The sequence below is a fragment of the Takifugu rubripes genome, chromosome 14 (assembly GCF_901000725.2).
Source record: "Takifugu rubripes chromosome 14, fTakRub1.2, whole genome shotgun sequence".
NCBI classification, from domain to species: domain Eukaryota; kingdom Metazoa; phylum Chordata; class Actinopteri; order Tetraodontiformes; family Tetraodontidae; genus Takifugu; species Takifugu rubripes.
In genome coordinates, this window is record NC_042298.1 from 13,664,748 (window position 1) to 13,687,946 (window position 23,199).

The window sequence follows — 23,199 nt, forward strand, 5'->3', positions numbered from 1 at the left end:
GCTGTGTTTTAGGCCAGTGCATTCACAAAGAAATATATCCATGCTGGAGAATAAAAGAAAAAAATAAACATGAATTCAAGTTATTCGTCATTTTTTTCCGCTGCAGAATGATTCTGTAGCTGTAGCATTGACAGAATCCCCGAAAGCTAATGAGCCCGATGTTCGGGTGACAGGAAGACGTGCCCGTTGGACGGAAAATAAAAAGGCTGTCTGCCATCTTGTTTTCATCTGACTGCAATTAGAAACAAAAGGGTCATCAAGAAAAGTCAAGAGAATGGGCTTGGATGTTCTACAGACATGCAAATGAACCAGTATGCTCCTGAAATCATTAAAAAACTGTTTTTTCTTTTTGTCAGCTTGCATGTGTGTTGCTTCAAATGGCTGCAGTTCTGAACCTTGTTCCATTTAAATTATCATGTGTAATTGATTTTATTGTAGGTCCTTCATCCCTGTGCAGAATTAGTTACAGTGCTATATGATGATGACACCATTTTCTCATATATTTTGCTCAAATATCCATTTTGGGGAGAGGTATTATGCAGATCAGAGTTTTAGACATAATGCACATCCATAGAAACATGCACCAGAGATTTTATTGTTCCCTTTCCACTACATTATGCATCAACCCTAAATGGAAAAAACACATAAAATGTCCCTTTAAAACAAAACTAAACCACAATTGCTGCGGGTTGAGCGCATTCTCTAAATCAAATGCTCACATTCAAATTTTCAGGGGGCTTGGAAACAAAGGCAGTATTGTGCTTACACGAAGGAATGAGTGGATTTTAAGGACTAATACTAATTTCTAATGCTGAACAGGGTTTCAGTAATATTCATGCTTGAGCACTTACCCTTCATTAGTGGTTTTTTATAGCTCACTTTAAACACTCAATTGCTATGGATTGCAAAAAATAAATAAATCACTCGGATCTCTTAAGTGGTGTGAACCTTGCTCTGAGAGGAATGTCTGCTCTCGGTACTTAAACATCACAGGGATTATTGAGGGGGAAATAAAAAGACTCGATGCCTTATTGCCAGTCCTGTTCCAGGAGGGTTCATAAGAGGAAGGAATATGCTTTCTCAACAAGATTCAATGACTGCCCATATCTGTGAGCCGGCTTCCTGGGCTTTTAGCATCCTTTTCAAATTAGAAAATCTAGGAAATTCCATCATTATGTTTACAGGGATGGAGGGTGCTGCTCAGTTTGTCCTGGTTGTTCACTGATCTGTTCTAGAAGCTTTACATCTGCAGCTGAGTGAAGCATCAGAGCTTCACCGTGTGAGGGGAAATCGATGGCGCATTTTTGGTCCTTTGGGCCAGGAGCATATTGTGTCACCTTTCTCAAATGAAAAATGAACGGTTGGAGAAATAAAACTCAGAGGGGTGGAATGAGGCACGGTGGAAGCCCCTGACACGAAATCTCCACCTCGCCCCGGCCCAGCTATCGCTGCACCCAGCTCACAGCGGGCCCAGCTACTACAACTCTGAGGGAAACAAGGGCGGGTGGAGGTGGGTTTACAAATAGGGCACAACGCTTCAGAAACTATAATTAATAAAGCTGTCAGTGGCAGGTCACCTCTGAAACGCTAACAGAGCCACCTCATTGGACAGCTAACCGCTGGAAGTCGCACAGCTTCACAGGTAGCGTAGCAGGGGATTCAAATGTGGGAGTGCACCAGTGGTGACATATGAGCACAACAGACCCAGTGCAGGGATTATACATTTGTCAACGTCAAAGAAATCCTCAGGATTTGACTGATTTAACACAAAACTGCAGAGACGAGACCTTCACATATGTACTCTTAAAAGAAAGCCCTTTGACTTCCTTTTGGCAGTCTTAAAGAGTTTCTAAAAAAAAAGTGTACAGGAGCAAAATATGATAAATGCTTTAGTATATTCTAAATTATATCAAAACCAAAAACATATAGCAACATTTTATGCAGAGGTAAGGCTGCTGGGTAAGGTGTAACACTATTTTCCCATTTATATCTAAAATATTTCAAAACAAATGGGCCACACTGGTGCTCTTTGTCCCTCTTAATTACCACGATGGTGCCACTATTATTCATTTTGCCATGTTGTCAAGTTAATTATTTAGGCTTTTTGAATAATTAAATATATTTGTAACCGTTGTTTGATTTACATCTTCATTAGGAATGAAAATGCTTGAGGCTCAGAGCGGCCCACATGCTGGCGATGACAAAGCATTGAGCAAAGAAAAAAAGCAAGATTTCCTTTTGAGTTTTTCCTCTTTTTGCAATTTTAATGGCGAAAAATAAAAATTAAAAGAAAAGAAAGAAAGAAAAAAGAAAAATAATAAAATACTGAATTTCCTATTCATAATCCTGTTTTGTCAGGCATGGATGAAACAGATGCAGCTGCCATACAAATGTACAATGTCCTTATTTGTGCATGTTTGATTAGCTGTCATGCAGCTCTTGTGGGCAGCTCGATGTCTTTGTGTGGTTTCTGTAAATGGAACAATAAAGGAATGAGTGGAGAAACTGTGCACAGTAGCGAGTAAAAGAAAAAAGACTTACCTTCAATGGGATCTGTTGATGAGGAAAAAGGGTCAAACAATTAGAGCTTTTCTTTTCTTTCTTTCTTTTCAGCATTAAAACCTATGAAAGATGTGAAAGCTGTTTGGCTAAAAATACCCGCAGCTGTTCCAGTTAAACAGTGGTACATTTATAAATGCTATTTAAGATCAATAGATAAGAGTTGTACCAATGATGACATGAATCACTCTCTGACATCCTCATAGGAAATGGAGATCTAACATTTTATTGTGATTTGGCAAAACACCATTGGTCATCCTTGTGAGAATCTCACCAAAAGACACACAATGCAGATGTTAGAATGTCAGCTATTGTACAGAGGCAGAAATACACAAACACAAATGCTGATCTTTAGAAATGGCTTCAGGGTTTCTCATCTCAGCAGAACTTGTACAGAGCTGCCCCTTTCAAAACTTCAAAATCAAGCAGCACGATCTTAAAGCTGGTGAAGGAGGACAAAATGGTGTTATAAGATCACATTTTCTCCTGAGCTGCAACTGTCAAAGATGACTGATCTACACCCATGTACAGGAAATTGACATATTCTAACCATAAACACACACACACACACACACACACACATATATATATATATATATATATATATATATATATATATATATATATAAACTCAGTCTTTGTGGGGGAGGTAGGTTTACCTCAGCCAACAGTCAAAACTGGAAAATGCCGTTTCTGAAATATCAACTCGTCTGTTTACGTAGTTTAAAAACAGCTGTGCTAGGAGATAATAATATAACTACAATACATTTTTGGCTGAGGAACCATCCGAAGTTTACTTTAACTTAAAATCTTGAGCAATGAACAAGATCCTGGATTTTCTTGAGCGAAACAAAGGTAAGGTGTTTTTTCTTTTGAAGAAACGACGATAATAATCCTATTTAATGGAACACGTAGTAAATCTGGTGAAGGCTACACGGATAAGGTGTCAAAACTTTACAGAGGATAAATCCACGGATTGATAAGAAAGGAGAAGAGCAGAGATTTATCTCTGTCACTCTTGAAGGAGCAAACCGCAAAACAGATTTTTATTTTTAATAAAACAGTACTACCCCCCCACCCCCCACACACACACACACACGCACACACATGCACATACACACTTTCATATTCAGAGATTCATAGTGTCCTTGTGAGCTGCACAGTCAGACTTACTGAGTAAAAAGCAGTCCATGATTGTATTTATTAGTGTTTGTTCTTTTCATCTGCCTTTCTTTTATTTCCAAAAATTTCCCCTTCATTTTTCTGGGACAAATGCATCAATGTTTGGCCAAATGAAGGATTTTGAAAACACGCACCAAAACACAACAACACAACTGTGTGTTTGGCTCGGCCACTCAGGGAGGATTGAAATACTAACAGCCTTGGATGATGATGCAATAGCCAGCAACTGTCAACTTCATGGAATTACAGTAAGCTGCTTTGTCAAATTTTAGAGAGACTCTGTTGAACTCTGGGATACAAGTGCACCGCTGGGATTAATGCAAGATTTACCAAGTCTGAATACCAATAAAATTCAAAAAATAACCACATTTGGAACTTTTGCAGAAGCTCACGTCCAGACGCAGCATCAAAGTGCTTGAAACTCACCTTTACTTTCAGAAATGTGACGCTAATTAAGGCTGGCAGTTAATAATTAAGAACATCTGAAGTCGGCAGAAATTGTCTGCAATTTTGATCTGACATTAAATCTAGGTTTTAAATGTCAGGTGCAGACTAAATCCTTTCTTGGCTCTGAAACAGGCAATGAGGATTATTCGTAATTCCAAAAATGCTAAATTAAATCTGGAATAAACCATTAGCTCTGAGCAGGTGGAGCTCTAGTGGAGAAGCAAAAGAGGTTCTGCAGTACGACTTTCTTGTATTTTGTGGTGGTCCAAAAGCGCTCACAAGAACCAAATACATTATTAGGCAATGGAAAATCATATCTAACTATTGCAGACTTGCAGAGGTCAAAGTGCATGTTCTCTGAGTATAAAGAGATGCATTAGTCAAGGCAGAAGAGGCCAGTGGATTCATAAGGCTACATTGGCAACATGCCAACATAATCTGCAGACAGCACAGGGGGAGGAAGAGTTAATTTTATGCAGAAATGTATTCAAATTGCCCAGAATTAATTCAGATATTGTGGGATTTATTCAAATAGTGCTGTTTTGCTTTGGTCTTTCTGTTCTACTTGTGTGAACTTGAGACAGTTTCTTCTGCACCAACAAGGCAACATTGATTAGCCAAATATTACCTTGATTGCAAAAATAACAGGAAAAAAAAGAGTTGAAACTAAAAAAGTCAATATTATTATTAATAGTGCAAAATTACAGACACGCTATATAGCACAAAAATAAATCATTTTATGTTCATTGTGAAAACCTGCACCTTTTCAGCTGTTGATGAAACGTGAACACCTGGCTGACATTCATCTTTGAGGTGGCATTTGAATGAAAACATCACTGCAGAAAACTTATTGTGTGGGGAATGAAAACCAGGAACGCACCTGGTCAGGACACTGAACTTAGGTAAGAATCTTCATACGAAATAGTAAATATAAAATAAATGAAGAGGAAAAGGGCCGTTTCTGAAGAAAATAAGCTGATCTGGGAAAAAAAATAAAAAAATAATGACATTTGTTTTGTTGCCCTTGGTCTTTAATCCTTGAATTGTAATGGGAAATAGCAATAATAGGATAGACATTAAATTATGTTTAGCTCTTTGTGTGGAATCAAAGGGAAATGGAAGTCACACTTCAGCAGCTCTCGGAAGCTGTGTGCTAGTTTAGGTCCAGTTGCTGATGCCAAGGATGACTGGTGACAGCTGGGTGCCTCTTACTCATTTTAAGGGTCATCAACATTTTATCTTGCATTAGTGGCTTCACTGGATCTCTGTTTATCCACTGTGACAGTGTTGACTTGATTATGCACAGCAGTATCACACTCTTGGTCAGTTCTGACACTGAGGGAAAGGGTACCGTACTTCTCCATCTTAGTGTCTCTTCTGCTTTTGATGTGGATGAAAGCGACACAGTGGTCTGTCCAGGGTCCCATTTAAGGATTACCACAGAGTTGGATACATCCATTCGGGCTTTCAGTGAATTCTAAAAGTAGGTGCTTTCTCCTGGGCTGAGCCCCCTTCGGTATGCCCCTTCATCTCTCTTCTTTGTCTCAAATCCCTGTCCCTCCCAGCAGTGTCTAAACACAGATGCCGAGAACACAAGCTGACATCCTGGATTACTGTCAGATCTACAATACAAAGCTGGTGCCGACAGTCAAATAAAATGTGCTGACAGTCTAAGCTGCTGCCGAACATTAGTGCTGAAATACGTGGAGAATGAAATAACAGTTGGAATTTTCAGCCTGTGCAAAAACAAGCGAGTGCTGACATCGCAGTTAAGAATTAATGATGCTTCCTAACCTGAAAACAGGGCAGTCAGACATGTGCGCCGCATGTGTTAAAGAACAGTAAATCATATCACGCATCAAAGCATCTGCGGATCATCTACATCCATCGTTCCCAGCAACCAGTTTATCAAACTCTGAAGCACAGAATGAAATAAGAGCCATTATCTTACGTTTATGTCTTCCAAGTTCAAGGAGTTCAGGTAATTATTGTTCTTCTTCCATAGTATTGGAGGCCTGGAGTGTCCTGTGATGGCACAGGTCAACACAGCACTCTGGCCAACCGTCACCGTGGTGATGCTCACCTTTTGGTCATCGGGAAGAGTGAGCAGGTACACATCTGTTGGTAAGAAAAAAGAAGTTTGGTGACATCGCTGAGGAAATCATGGCCACTTGGCTTGGTGATTGCTCTGGTTTGTCATCTATACGAGTCACGTCCAGCCAGCTGAAGTTAGCGCAGGTGGATCCCCATTAAGGTGCAGAAACATTTCAAACATGATCAAAAGAAATGGAAGGGCCCCACAGCTAAAAGTTCAAGTGTCAGAGCAAACGTAACTATTCACACAAGGTGTTTTACCTCCCGTTCAAACACACTGACAAAAATATGCTCATTATCCTGACAGGCTAAACCCACACAAGCTCTTCGTGCTGTTAGGGAATGCAAACATCCTTACAGTTAAAATAATATGGAGAAAAAAAATTCTCCTCCATAAAAGTTTTTAAACTGCTGCTATGAGTCAATTGATGTCATTGTGTTCATTTTTACCCATTACTGAGAGCAAATATGACTGAAGAGAGACGCCAGGGTCGGTCGGAGAGAGGCCATGGTGTTAATTATTCCAGGATTCCGATGACAACACTCATTGATTCTCTGGTAGTGTTACGTAACATGGTCTGTGTGAAAACGCATTTTAATCTCTCGTTTGGTTAATGAGCAACAGAGCAAAAGGAAACACAGATTCAATTTGTTCTGCTCCTGAGGGCATGAAATACAAAACCTAATGAAAGAACGGGTCCAGCAGACTCAGTTTCCCAGGCAAAGAATGACGATCAGAGCAGCTTCAATTACAGCGTGACTCTTGTATCCCTTCAGCTTCACCACTGCTTCTGTAACCACAATATTTGGTCGGCTTGTTGCGGTTTGTAATTGTGAGATCAGCTCCTCCGTGAGAGACACACCCAAGCAAAGACAGCTAACTCTATTTCTAACTTTTAGTCCAACGAAACTCTGAATAGCTCAAGCAAATCTGTCAGGATTACAGTAAAAATCCACAGAATAATAGAATGTAGGGTTATTTGGAGTTGATTAACATAATTTAATTGACAGTGGATCCAGCTCATTTGTCTGAATGTTTTTTCTTGAACATTCAACAAATGAAAATGTGAAGCAAACATAGCTGGGAGTAAATATTGCGCTTGGAGCGTAGAACAAACCATGAGGCTCTGTTGTTCAGAAACACATTAGTGCCCCGGTTAATATGGTAATAACACACCCTGGTAAACAAGAGGTGGAATGAGGACTACTACAATGATGCTTAAAGCAAGGAGAGTCAATGGGGAGAAGTCAGCATCCGAGAGTGAAATGATCACCCCGTGCTCCTCCCGAGCCACACACACACACGCCACCTTTTTACATTGTCAATTCTTTGTGGGCGGACTTAGTTCAGAAATGTGAGTTTACCTCTCCATCCTGTTACAGCCCCATTTCCCCACTTCCCTCCTGTCCCTCTGCCCCAGTAATTTTCCTCTCTCCCTGCCTCTGCTCCACTCTACCTGCCAGCCACTCCCACCCCGTCAGCTCAACTCCACTCACCTGCAGCACAGCTGCAGCTTATTCCCAATCAGCCCTGCTTATAAGCCTCCCCTGCACTCTCTGTCTTTGCCAGATTGTTCTTCTGCGTTTCCATGCAAGACTCTCCGGCACTTATCTGCCTGACCTCCTGTTGCCGAACCTGTTTGCCCCTGCACCCCCCGTCTCCCGGTAAACTCACCAGCCTTCTGTCCCTGACCACGACTTCTGCCTCAGCGTTTCTGGTTCCTGTCTGCTCACCTGGTCCTGACTCCGCGTGGCCCCGACTTCGCTGCTCATTCCCAGTCTGTTCCGCTACATCGTCGGCCTCATCTCCTGTAAGCCCCTTTCTGTCACTCCTGCCCGCTGTAAACGGGACTGTATGGTTCCGAGGGTTCACGTCCTCCCCCTCGGTTCCGCATTCCGGCTCTGCTCAACCCAATCCCCGAGCCTGAAACCCACAGACTTTGTGTGGGCCCTGAGCCTGAAGAACGGACTGTTTCCTGTGCTTCTTTGTCTGCCTGAGTTCCTGTTTGCCCGTGTACTAATAAAGGTCATTACCAACAGTCCCAGCTTTCCAGGGTGCTGCTTTTGGGTCCAAACTGCATCCGTCACACAACCCATCCATGCAAAACATGCAAACTCACAGAAAAGCCCTTACAATTGTTTTTACAGTTTTCTACCAACTTTAGAATTTTTTTTTACAACACCTTGTACAAACCTTCTATTGTTAAATACAATCAACCTTCCTACAGGACTCAAGGATAAACTACGGTAAATAACATTTCCATTTAGGGCTTTAAGGCAAAGATGAACTTTTTTTCTGGATGGATTTTTGACAGATATATAAATGTCACGCCAGTTCGGTGGTGCAGAGGGTTTAAATCCCCCTGGGGTCAAGGGCTTGTCTGCATGTTCTCCCTATCTCTGCTCCAGCCTTGTCCCACAGCCCATAGACATACATTCTGGGGATAGGTAAACTACCGACTCTAAACTGACCGTAGGACTACGCGTGAATGGTTCTTTCTACATGTTGCCCCTAGCGGGGCTGAATACTTGTTCAGCATTTACCTCAAGTCTTGGCCAGAGGCAGCTGGGAAACTGCAGTACAGACCTGCTTTATTTGTGATTGTGTATTTGCTTTGAAAGCGAGGAGCAATGATATGGCCGCACACAGCTTTCACCTTGGAAGGATTGCATCCCACTTTGAATCAAATGTCAAGGTGACAGGCACAGAAAGATTAAAGAGAAGAGCAGCTGCGTTTCAAGCCACTTTACAGTGTTTAGCCTGGTTTATGTACAAAAGACAAAGTTAAATACAAAATTATTCAGTGTCGGGATAGGATTTGAAATCTAGGTTTTCCTCTTTTTTTGCATCTGGATAACAGAAACAGGGTGATGAAATTTAATGCAACACTATTCACATTTGCTCAGAAAACATTGTTGATTCACCTCTGAGACTTCGTTGACAAAAGACGAACATTAAGAGTTGCAAATTATTAAAGATTACAGAGCTATTGCACCAGACTGTAAACTGAGGTGATAGTTCTGCAGATGATGTTGGCATGTGTGAGTAATTTCTGTTGGATGCTGCATTTCATTTTGACAAGAATCTTGTGAAGACTGTTCCCAAATGAATGGATTTTACACACACGCTTGAAGTGGGGAGGGGAAACAAAACAGGAAATGAGAAAATGGCCCTTGATGAGCCAATCAGTGTGTCACTGTGGAAAAGTAAATGCAAACATTAGTAAGCTCCTTTCCAGGTAGGTAATAAAGGTGTCTTGTGACGGGTGATTCATTTTGGCTTGTATATAAATGAGAAAAGAAAGGTTTCTAATTTTACTTGAAAAGCCAGAACAAACCTTATTAAAAAGCCAAACATTTTCTCTGTGGACTTGATACTAGTAAGAATTCATATTTAAACAGAGAGAACAACATTCATTTACCAATTGAAGTGTGACACTAGGAGCTACGCGGTCATATTCAAACTACTTGTTTCTGTGGATGAACAGCAACCCTGCTCCAGGCTGCTGCTGCTGCTGTTCAGCCAGAAATAGCAGCTAACTTGTGTAATTGAAAAAAGATATCTGTCCATTTGTCACTGGCAGTTGCTGCAAGGGCGGCTGTGACGGCCGACCAATCACCTCGTCAGTCCTTACATTGGCTCCAACTGAACAACTCCTGACAGACTGCGGCATCTTGTATGGCGTTGCCACAGATATCTGTGACATCCCGCTGGAACTGTGCGCTGATGTGACTGGTTTAAATTCATGCACTTGGTCCTAATACTACAGCGAAGTACTCATTACTGCATGGCAGCAGCTCAATATCAATGTAAACGTGGATTGGCTTCATATAAAGAGTTTTGTGGCAGTGATGATCTACATTTACTTAATTGCTCCATATACATATATTGTCAGAAAAATATAGACCGAAAATAAACACTGCTGGCTTGACGCACTCACAGAAAATGGATGTTCCGGTCCAGGATTTCTTATCTGGGCATCAGACTAAGGGTACATTAGCCAGCAGCTCAACACACCATGAAGGCACTCGATGCTCTCTGTGTTGAGGAGATGAAGGTCCTAACAGACCTCTCCCCCAATAATGCCTCCCCTAACCATTCAATTACGGCCACCTTGTACCATAATAGTTTTCAAATGCCCTCTAGCACCAGGTCTTTGGGGGTGCAGACATGTGAAGTTATAAATATGATTTAGGAAGCAACTGTCAGTATCCAACCTCTGACAGATCGTGGTCTGTAGGACTTGACTCAAGTCCAGCACATCTTCTGTCAGAGATTTATCACAGGAGGAAGTAGCCCCGGCTCCTATTTCCTGTCTGACTTGGGACCAGAGGGGACTCAGTCGCAGGGGAAAGATCACCCTTCAGTATCCACCCTGTAATGAGTGATTAACAGTCAGTCCAGTCTTTTCATTTACTCTCTCTGCTCCCAGAATGGAATGTTGGTCAGCTCTGCTGCGAGAGGTAAATCACCCATCGCACAGGAGGCAACATGCTTGTCAAGGAAAATAGCATGAGACTGCAAGATGTTGCAAGGAGCTGGCTGCATGAAGACAAATTGCACCAAGGTTGCTTAGCCAACCCCGTTACCCCATCCTCTATCATGCTCTGTCACTCCCTTGCTCAGACACATACTTGCTCGCCCCGTCTCTCTTCAGCAAGTCTCTCACTGCTCCAGCACACTCCTCCTCTACATGCTCAGTATTACTGGGGCTTAACACTTACGTACCCACAACTGCTTTGACTTCGACATTTTGAAGTGGAGATAAAAGTATTCTCCCCGATGCCGAGTATCCATGGCCCATATGCGATAGCTCAAAGGTTTGGGGAAATAAACAGCAGGGAGAACAAAATACGCACTCATGTTAACGCTGTCTGATCTTGGACAGCTGATTTGTGCAAACTCACTCCCCCCAAACAAGAGGAACAAAGTCTCCCTTTCTCCTAACATATATGGCATGAATGTTTGATGGAGACAGAAGTGGAAATGCACTCTTTCTCTAACAACCAGAACCAAAAGTCTCCACAATGCATCCAAAATGCACCAACAAACATTTCAAAATTTCAAAAACATTCTGTTGATCTCACACTAAAAGGTCACACTTCAAACCACAGACTGAATATTATATATATTCTGATATGTATATTGTATTCACCCTGTGTACTATGTACAGGTATACAGGGGCTGAGTATCCATTTACCTGGATTATTGTATATACACATCCTCTTTGTATATTCCCAATTTTATTCTATTTTATTTTTATTTTATTTTTGCTGTTGTTGCGCTGTAAATTTTTGTGTGGGACAAATAAAGGAGCTGAATCCTGAATATTCAGAAGGCTGAATAGGAATATAGATATTTGGGCATTCAGTTGTTTTCAGCATCTTCTCCAGCAGAATTTTTTTTGTTGTTGTTTCCAAAGAGAAAATGATGTGATCTCATGTATGAAAAGTAATCTATATTGTAATAAGGTACACCACGTGAGGCCATGGCTTGTTAAGCCATTTAAAAAGAAAAAAGAAAAAAAGAAATCAAGATAATTTTTATGTTATTCCACATAATGTAACAATTTTGATGCTCATTGTGGTGTGGTATGTTTAGTCAATAATGGAGGGATGTTACCATTGTGAGTCTGTTTTAAAGGCCTTATCCTGTAGTGTGCAATCATAAGGTGTTATTACCCTTAAATTTGGGTAAATATTTTCATATCCCATCAAATTCTGCACCAAAAATGATCTTTCTCTTGTTTCATTATTATCTTTTATTACATATATTCTACATTTATGGAACCCCTCTCATGAAATGGTATTAAAAGGAATCTGTCACCATGAGATAATTAATCTTCAATATTGGGATGGTTGTCTATGTGGAACCATCAGTTTTAAGGTTATGCCGTTTATAATTCATGAATAAAGGTAGCCTAATTATAGCCTGCTTTCGTATTCATGAGCAACCTTGTTATTATTGTCATGGCGAGTCTAATGTCAACAAAGTCGGACTGTTGGTAAGGCTAAATGAAAGAGGGTTCCTGCATCTGTCCAGTCCGAGGACAGCCACCAAACTCCTCCAAGGGCTGTATAAAGTAGCCCACTATGACGCGTGGGTTGCTGTCAACAGCTTTCAACCAAAAATATTTTGGATGAAAATCCATCCATGGAACCACTGATGCAGATTCCATATGACTTTAACTTATTGTAAGAATCAACATGTCTGATATATTTAGGTCCTTCAGCAAAGTACTGCCTATGGTTTAGTCCTTCCAGCTGTTGAATGATGAACTCGATGAGCTCGATGATCTTCCTTGCCTTTAAGCCAATTCATTTAGCACATCTTGCTAACAATTACTCCATGCCTAACCAAACATTACCACAGTATGTCATGATAATTCATTCCTAACATAAAATACAATAACATTTTTCAAACTTGTCCATGTTTACAGTCTCTGCATGAAAATGACCGAATGGATGCCAGACTACCTGGAGACGAGATGATAGCACAATGAATACAATAACTTTGTTTAGAATAAACAGCTATTACAATATAAGTTGTGTCAATGTACAACAGAATGATCAGTTAAACCAACTGTCTCTCAATGTCCAGTGCAGACCAAGTCTTCATTGTACATTGCTTACAGCACCTGCACACATGCATAATAGTCAAAATGGTTACAAGCAGAAAAATGCTTTAAAAAAACAGACAATGAAAGCACAGATTCTACAGAGTGCAGCTGTTAATGGGTTTTTAAACCGTACATGGACGGACTAATACATCCAAGATATTTCCAGCAGAAAAGCAGAAGAGAACAGGAAAGCAAACAACCGTATTGTCGTCACAAATAACCAAATCACAAATCTGTACTATAAAGCAATGTTTTTTGCAGGTTGATCATTTAGGCTTAGGATATTATTCCACTAAAAGCACCTTGGAACTCTTGCCGAAATACATGTTGACAGGTTGTACGTGAAGCTGCCACTCTGATCTGAGCACTTTGAAGAATTTTTCAACGTTTCTGTGTAGGAGGAACTTGGGATTTAGTTAAATGTAACAAATGGCCTGCATTACTTTTGGTTGATCAGCCGCAAGTCTGCTTTGAAAGCAGCTGGGAGAGATCCTGAGAGACAGCAGGCATTAGTATGCAACGCAGCCTACGAGGAGTTCTAATTGGATTAATTGTTATCACAGCTACGCTGTGGAAAACAACTCATGAAAAATCACCCTATCTCAATGCAACAAGTAAATCAGAATACTTGAGCTATCGCACGTGAGCCAGCAGTCACTCGTAATCCATGCACGTATGCTTGCATGGCTGGAAACGTCATCACATGGCCTGATCTCCTTTTTATTCAGTGTTTATTGGTGAGTGAGGATCTTTCCCCCCAATGGGGCGACTATCTGTGTGCTGAGGCTGGTCTGTCTAACAAAGATGTGCCAACATCGCCCATCATAATTAAAAGGCATGATACAAAAGGAACCCCACAATCTGCCAGCATCAGCTTTAAAACACGTTACAGTAGTTGCACGCTTGCACATGCTGCATTCCCACGCCTCCAACTTGATGAGAAGACACGGTAAACGTTGAGAAAAGTGGATATTTGCAGGACTGTCTTTATAGTGAGCTGCTGAACTGTCTTGACAGGCAGAAAAGCAGCTTGAGCATCTTTGTGAGAATATATTCTGCAAGTGGTGCTTTGTTCTTCCTGTGAATTTAAACCAGACCCATCAGCTGCATGTGAGCATGACTCTGCAACTGCTTTCAGCACATGACTGAAGAGATAGATGCATGTCGGGGACCAAAGAATATGCAGGGGGGAGGCACAGCTCTTTAAGTCTGTCAGCTTCACCACTGATAGAGTGGTGACTAAATAAAAGCATCAGACTCTCATGAACCACTGGAAAATGAAAAAATCAGCCCTGTTAAATCTGTAGATTTTGATTAAAAAATAAACAAAACTAATTCTGGCTTCATTTGGAGCGAGCTTCCTTAAATCATTAATACATTCATGCCATACAACAAAATGTTAGGGTACTAATAAAGCCATTAAAACTGCACTTTTCCCAAAAGCTTATTGAATAATCAGCAGGGGTTTGAAAAATAACAACCCCTGAGTGTCAATTAATTGTTGAAGTAGAGTCTGAATAGAATTGCACCGTTTTAATGGAAGAAGCTTTTTTAAGCAGGAGTCTAGACGTTTTATTTCTCATTATATTCACAGAATCTGAGGACGTGCGTCACGGAGGTGGTGTTTTATCGTTAAGAAAAATAATATCCAATGCTGAAACCAGAAATGAGGGACAGTGAGAGACTTTTTCTCCAACTGACTCAGTTCTTGTGCTCTAATAATTGGTATCAGCTTCTTTCCTCTATAATCTTCATGACTTTAATAGTTAAATCCCACCAAATGTTAACTCTTTTAGATAGCAAATAATGAGATTCTACAACAAACAAATGTGCAAATTACAAATAACTTGGCAATGCTGCTAAAGCAAATTAAATTTGCTTTTATCATTGGAGCCAATGTAACACTAAAGTTATCGAATTTAAGATAATCACTCTCAAGCTTCAGCAGGTATCTACCCACTGTATTTTCTGGCTCTGTGTTCTTTCTGTAGATCGGTAGTTAAGATTTATAGCCAGGCACTTAAGAAACTATCAGCAGAGTAAAAAAGACCTCCACATGTTCTATCTAAATGGGCTCTAATGGTCAACTTGATGAAAAAGTACAATTAAGGGGGCAATTCAATAACTACAGAAGATCCTGGAAGATCCCTCAGTAGTTAGATGTCTCACAAGATGCTGCATTGTACTATCTACTCAATGGTTTCAGGACAGAATAATTAGCTAAATGAGAAAAGGAGCCATTGACTCCACACTATGACCTTGTACCACAAAAAACAAAACAAAAAAAAATGCTGAGGGCATCTGGACTGAACTGCAGACAGAACATGACTGAAGATGTGGTGGAGGTCAGACACAGCCAGTGTAACAGGTGGAGGTCAGTTTAACATCAGGGGATACAATACTGGGCTGATTTATGGCTTCTCCAATGGCTGTGACATCAGACAGGGGACACAGTCGGTGGTGAAAAGACAAATCGATGAACAGTTACAGACAAGTGCATGTAGAACAGCCCTCCACCTCGCTGGGACAACTAGATGTCTCCATTAGCTAAAAAGTGAAAATTATTATATTTATTTTGTGTTTTTCAACCCTCTGTTGAACATGACAAATGGTAATTCTAAAATAAAGGTCCTGGGCTTTTTTGTTCATTGTTAGAAATATTACACGCATGACCTTTTGTTCGACTACTTTGGCGAAGTGCACAGATGCTGATTTATCTGCCTCGTTCCAGCACAACACTCAAATGTGTAATGTAGCGATCATGTTTTGTTGGGGTGCACAGCTGCAGAAAACCAGTGAAACAACGTGTAAAGGAAGGAAAAATGCTGCACGGAAGAGTCGTTGGGGGAAAAAATAAGATGCAGATGGATTGAAAAGCATCTGCATCGCTTTTCACAACAACCATCCTGAACTAACGACACATCTGTTTCTCCTTAAACCGTTTCTTTTTTTTCAGCTTCCCACCTAGCGCTTCCAACACCCCCCCCCCCCCCCCCCCTTCCATTGTGAACAGAATATTATGAAACGTAACTCAAAGACTCTGATTCTTTAGACAGCTCTGACGAACCTACTAGATTGTATTTACTAAAATGCTGCAATCATAACACAGCTGCAGGAATAAGCTGTTCCGCCATTATAACCCAGTTCATTCTATGGATAATACTCAGATAGTAATGAATTCTATGTCTCATATAAAAGGATGTAAAATGCTCTGTGACTATCTCTATTCATATACATACCTTATAGATTCTAAAATGCTGATAAGCCTTTACATCGCCTTCTTCATAGCTCCCCATCATGGCTCTACAACCGCTCTGTCCATGGACCTCTGCTGACTATCCAGAACCCTTTGTGGGTATTAATGTTATAGCTCATCAGTGTACATTTTAGGCTTGTGTAAACTACTGCATGTGGACCAATACACCACAAGTCCTTGTTGGCTGAGGTAGTCCCATCAGTCAATGTCTTGTTTATGACTTTATGACTTCTCCAGAGCATCCATTCAAATTTATAATGTTTTACGGCTGGTGATAAAGTGCATCAGAAACCATTATGTTGGTTTGCAAGAGACTTATTGCACAGTGAATGCATTTTAAAGTACCCCTGGTGTACACTTCAGATGAGGACTTAAAAATTGTGATTTATTAGGAGAAATCTTCAACTTGTGTGAAATAAATTCTGAGCCACTTTGTGCTGAAAGGACACTCACTTCTCTCTCCTCTATTTTATATTAAATGATTGACAGTCGATGCTCTGTTGCGTTGCCCATATCACTAATGACAGATTACACCTTATCTGTTTACTCGGAAGGCACTTGGTTTTTACCAAATTACTCAACTATGGCAAACAATCGAGTCACCAGCATCATCCATATCTGTATATCTAATTATAAGAAATAAATTATAAGTTTTCTGACTGTAAACTAAATTTTGCAAATGATTATTGCACATTTATGACTAATGTCTTAATCATTGAATAAACGAGTGTCCCTTTTTTATTCATATTGATTTAGAAACTGAAACAAGACACCAGTTTATGTTGGTGTTCAGTTTATGTCACACATAGTTTATCAGCTATACGTGATCGGCAATGAAAAACTGCATTACTGGCATGCATTCATGCATTAGGCATGCTGGAAGGTCAAATATCTACGCAATTTAGTGTCCATATTAGTTTCATCCACTGCCGGACACATCTGTGACCAGTTTGTTCAGGACTCGACTTCATATGGATTTCCTGCAACTGCATTAAATGAGCAGCTGTGCAACTAGTCCAACATATTAAAAATGTGGTCGTAGCACTGCGGAAAATAAAAGGTAATAAAAACGATTGGCTATGCTCAGTAAATCTGATTGAGTTGTGTTTTGTAGTCGATCCAATAACATGATAATAAAAACTAATGCGTTCTCAATTAGCAGCCACTCTGAATATGAGACCAATAAATGTCAGGTGATTTGAGGGCAGGTTGCACATCGCATTGCAACATATAAATAGTGATGATATGGCAATTCTTTAAATTCTTTCGACTGAATGATTCATCACTTACTTTGGACAAATTGCTTAAAACACAGCACACACATACATTTATTCCTCTTAATGGCTTTTTTTTTTTTTTAAATAAATCACTGGCTTTTCATGTTTCCCCGAACAACCCCTACCTATCCACTTGTGCGGGATCTGCTACATCAAGTGTCATTTCAAACCAATTACCCTTGAGCTAAAATGGCTTATAAAACCCTCCAACATGACTCTGCTCAGATGATGACTTCCTGGCCATATCCAGCACTGTGTGTTGTGTTGGTCATAGGAAACACTAAAATCCAACCTACTGTCCAACAGAATCTTGGAAAACTTTACTCAGAAAAAACTCCACAAATCTACTTAAATATGCATAAAAGTATGTATTTGATATTTTTACTTCATTTATTTCTGCTTTATACAGAAAAATGGGTGTTATTTCTTTATGATTCTAGAAATATTCTGTTTCATTAAACAATTTAATTCTTTTTTCTGTAAACAAGTCATTCATTTTCAACTCAGTATTGAGTTATTCAGTGTAAATACTCTAAATTAGCCCAATTCCAAAAGAATGAAAAAACAGGACAGTTTTAGATCAATAAATCCACCAGAACACGTGAGTGTTGGTGAAAATGAACAGAAATCAAATAAATGACTCAGTTACTTGGTAACGGCTTCACCTGGAAACGCAAGTAAGTCTAATTAAACAAAAAAGTAGACAAAATCAGCTTAATTGTCAGGATTTTAGTCCACTGAATGCAATACTTTCAGCCCTGCATACAAATGGTATTAACTAGCAGCTTAAAAGCATCGAAGAGGCTTGTATGATGAATTGCAAATATCAAATACAGACACTGTATGATCACTGGAATCAATGTCGCGCTCACTGCAGCTTTGAGCCTTTTTTGGCTTCCTAGTCTGCCAGAAGAGTACAACTGTTTTTTGACTTCTAATATTGGATGAAATGAAAACGACCTAAAAAGAAAGTACTTTTTTCTCTTCATCAAATGTAATTCACACACATCATCATTGAACAGAGCTGCGAATGATGAAAACACAAAATCTAAACACACCAATTACACATCAGTAATATCAGTGTGTGCAGTGATCTACAAACATATAATAATGTGTAAAGAGGTCAGCCGGCTCTTTGTGCTTCACTGTGCATGAAAATATTGGCTGAAGTTGAGAGACTGTACTTTACTGTTAAGTATATACAGCTAAGAGCCGCAAAAGAACTTATGTAAGACTCATTTATATATTTTCCAAGCGATCTTTTTTACTAAATAAGTGAAGTGGCATATAAGGATGAAAAAGAAATTAAAAAGAGCATAATATCCCATTTCCTTATGATGACTTAGGCTGGAAGCTTGCAAAAAAAGATCTAACAACTGGGAAAAAAAAGAGTTGGGACAGAGAAATCCATTCAAGTCACTGTAGACTGGGCGTGCTTTCTTTTTGTGTTTTGCCAGAAGGGATTTGCTCACACGTTCTCGTATTTTATGCAGAAAATGAGACTCATTCACTTTTTCTTTTGCTTTGTGCCTGTGTGTTGGAAGGAGTGCTTTAAAGACAAAGGGCCAGCGAGATAAGATGGCTGATTATGAATTCCTTGCAGCTGCTAAATATGCCGAGCCCGTCAAATGTCAGAATATTCTGTTCTGGATTCTGAGATGTCTGAAAATGTCAAACACAACGACAGCGTAAAACAGAGATAAGGAGGAAACAATGGAAGGACGACAACGAGGACAATGATGCAAGAAGCGAGAAGATTCAGACATGGCAGCATTCCGATTAATGCTAGTCACAATTTATCAACCCACAGTTTTGAAGAAAGGCTGAGAGACTACAGTTTCTTTAATAATTACTACTAATTCTTCCAATTACACCAATCAGAATCAGTGTATCAGGTGAGAATATCATTTGTGGGGGTTATTCATATGAAAACCTGTGGTGATTATCCCCATTATTATCCTGTGAAGCCTACCGATTATTTCTTTTGTGTTTCTTATTTAAAGGAATATGTTTCTTAAAACTCACCAAAAGCCGTGTAGAACTCCTCTTTAGTCAGGTGCTCGTCGTCGTTGACATCATTGTACTTAAGCAGGTCGAACAGCGTGCATTCGGACACATCCTTGAAGAGCCCCTCTTGCTTGATGACCTTTAATGACAATGTGTTCAGGTCCGCTTACAAAAGCGTTCTCAACATGTATATCCAACTGGCTAGCAGACGTAAATACACTCTTGATGAATAAACTGAAGAAGTTAAATGCTTGAACAGAGATTAAAGTCCAGTCATTATCATCTCACCAGTGTTAACATGTTCAAGTCTTGTTTGTGTGTAGTTTCATTGATAAATATGTATTTATCAAGTTCCTCACAGCCAAAAAGGCTCGCTTGATTTTGACACCATAAGTGGTTTAACCCCCTCCCCCCTCACAATGTGGAGGATTTCATCATCACCGCCATCCCGCTACAGCATGATCCTGCTTTACGCCCTCAGCTCTGAACCATCCATCAGGCTGTATCAGCTGTCAAAATACTGATCACAACAGACACATTTATAGATGATGACTCAGCCGCTGGATCAGTGCACTTCCCTTTCTGGATGACTTAAAACATACAGCATCACCTTTATGCCTAAATGCGTCACAGACACAGAAAATCACCCCCTCAAGTGATGTGTCAGGGATTAGTTGCATTCTTTTGCAAAGAATTGCTGTTTTCCTCTTCTTTCACATATTTTTACACCTAAGGAACAAAACATGTTCATCAAAAATGTAGAAAACATCAGAAAGTCATCAAAAACCTTATTGACTCTTGGGCCCTATTCTGGACCACTTAAAATTTTTGATGATGAATATTAAAAACCATATAACCGTACTCTCTAAATAAAATGAATGTATTTAGTGGGCTACTGTACATGTTTGCTGTTACGTTTCTATGATTTATAAGCACAGAAATAAATAAATGAACCATCACATCAATGATAAGATAACTATAGGCTACTTTTACTCTAATTTAGATCGACAGTGTGAGAAAATTGTTGGTAGGTTACAGGGAGTGCCAGAAAGTAAATAGGTAGGTTATACAGTATTTCAAATGTTCCAAATCGGGCAGAGAATTTCGTTTTCAGAAAAGGTCTAATTACATCCAGTGGTTGGGGAATATTGTTTGATTTGCCATTTTTAAAAAGGGCACCAGTGACCTAAAGGCCAGGGACATTTGCGCCTGTCTCATGATGTTCACGCACCCTGTGAATCCAGGGTCAATCATTTTCATCCTAGAATTAATAATGAGATCAGACAATGGTCCCCGAGCTAAGAGAGCACTGGGGAATGATGGCAGCAGTGGTGTGTTCAGCTGATAAGAGTGAAGTTTGCCTATGTGGTGTACTGAGAGGTGTATTCACACCTCTTCCACATTTATCTTCTAGCCAGGAAGGCGAAATTCTCCCGAGCTGCTAAAACCAACTGCAATCAAGAAAATCCTTTAGGTTGCCCACGCAGATCAGTTTGGGTGAATCTGACATAATATTCATTAAGGATGATATTTCAAACCCATCCTTTTGAAAGGTAATTTATTTCGTATGCAACAGTCTGTAGCTCCTTAATTTCTATTCTACAATTCTACAATTTCTATTCTCACACCAGCAGCTTTCTGCATTTAATATTTTATACATCACTGTGGGGAAACTGATTAAATATAAAGGTTTTCATAGATCTACTGTACTTCCAGACATGATAAAAAATGATCTAGGTGTAAATCCACTAAACAGAGAGAAATGCTGCTGTTCTCCCTTTGAATGTGATTCAATGTTTTACAATGAACCTGTAATATTAAATATTAAAACATGTCAGAAACGCCAGAAGTGTTGTGATAAAACTTTGTTGGGGATAGAGAAACAGAACCCTCCTAAAGAAGCAGTTCAGAGTAATTTCCACTAGGTTTAAAGGGCATATGGAAATTATATTCCAAAAAATTTGACAATATATTCCATATAGGACAGGACAACAGGGCTTGTTGACAATGGTTTTCAGCCATGACTGATTGATTTCTCTTGGCTGTGTAAAAATATGTAAATAAGGCACAGATATGCTCGCAATAATTTTTCCGGCTTTAGTTGGATGCCTGGAACTCAGAAATGCTTAAATTATTCTCTGGTAAATAAGAGTTTGTGTCAGCGAAGAGGGCACTAACAAGGCTAACCAAGGTGACCCGCGGACAGATGGGACATCCAACTGAATCAGCAGGAAACTCACCTGAGAATTCATCCCACTGCAGGTTGCTTTCAATTATTTCAACGCTTTACATTAACGCAGCCATTGCGAGCTGAAAAACGAGTAAAGCACAGGCTATGGTTTTTTTCGCCTGACAGCTGAAGGAAGCTCATTTTTCCCAGCATTCCTCATGGCAATGCTGGTCAAGAGCTGCAACATCCTATGAACACACGGGGCCCCTTTTGACGTGCTTGGCTTTTCAAAAGGCTCACTTGGAGGCACACGGCACAGCTACAGGATTGAGGGGTAAAAGTCGGAAAATAGCCACCATCGCAGCCAACGTCGTAGCAGAATCAGTCTCTTTTCGACGGATTTTTTTTTTTTTTTTTTTAGAGAAAACCGACCCTGCGCTTTTTAAAGATTAAAAAATACAAATGGTGTTTAAAAAATGAGTAATTTTGTTATGCAACTTTAAAACCTGCTGTGTTTCCAGGTGGTGGTGATGGTCGGCTGACTGACCGAAACGATAACTGATGTGACGACGTGTTTAAGAGACTGTGACAAATCTCAATGTAGAGATATTTAAATTTCTGTTTCAGAACTCCATCTGGGTTGAAATTGTAAAGTTTGATTTTTGACTTACCTGTGAGAGCTCGTTGTCGTCTACTCGGCCGCTGTTATCTGCGTCAAAGCGTTTGAACATATCGTCAACCAGTTGCTTCCTGGCAGCCATGTTGTCCTTGTGGGCACCGCGGGCGTTGGAACCTGTGTATCGCTTATCATACAGATCCAGAATCTTGGTTTTCAGCTGGCGGTAGTCAGTTAGTCTGCAGTTGTCATCTAGCAGGAATGCAAATGACAAGAGTGACAGATTGAGAGAATTTTTCATAAACCCAAAACTTGGTACAAAGGTGATTAAAAGCACTAAGTTTATGACAGGATGGGGGTGTTTGTCATATCAGTCAATCAACACGATGGAAAGCTCAAATTCACTTAAACACTCACAATAGTTCAGGCGTAAAGGTGATTTGGGGTGTCACGGAGTGAGCCGTGCCACTTACGCACACACTTCATACGCACACACTTCATACGCACACACTTCATACACACACTTCATATGCACACACAAACATTTCATTTCCATTCTGTTCTGTCTTATGGTTACCCGGTTTAAGCATTTCATACACACCACTTTTTACCATAGCTCACATGTAGAATAATTAACGCTGGGGATTACTCTTCTGAGAGGAGCACCAATGGTGACAGACGCACTGTTGTTCCCTGCCTCCAAAAAGGAACAGAGTCTGACAATAAAATAAAAAAAAATCCATGGAGTATTAAGAGCTTACCCTGCCAGCGACTGAGAACAAGATGGTGTATTTACAAACCACAACAATAGACTCTGGATCAAAACTTCAACTACATGAAAGATGCACCACAGAGGTGTCACAGTAAAGAGGAACTAATGAGTAGAACTACAGGTTGACATGTCATATCAACATCTGAATGGTGGAACCATTTCGCTTCTAAGAACGGTTATATTAGTTGGTGCCGAACAA

At 40.0% G+C, this 23,199-nt stretch overlaps 1 protein-coding gene across 4 annotated transcripts in view; it reads right to left on the bottom strand.

Annotated features, from left to right (window-relative positions):
• fstl5 (follistatin-like 5) overlaps positions 1–23,199 on the bottom strand; it is a 107,516-nt gene that overhangs the window by 29,312 nt on the left and 55,005 nt on the right. For 2 of the 4 annotated variants that reach the window (XM_029847434.1, XM_029847435.1), the window contains 4 exons: positions 22,284–22,480; positions 19,461–19,581; positions 6,140–6,306; positions 2,542–2,622 (listed from right to left, as the gene is read on the bottom strand). In XM_029847434.1, the coding sequence (XP_029703294.1) occupies positions 2,542–2,622; positions 6,140–6,306; positions 19,461–19,581; positions 22,284–22,480 (566 nt within the window). The remainder of the gene's footprint in view (positions 1–2,541; positions 2,623–6,139; positions 6,307–19,460; positions 19,582–22,283; positions 22,481–23,199) is intronic. The other 2 variants (XM_029847436.1, XM_029847437.1) reach the window with 2 other exon arrangements.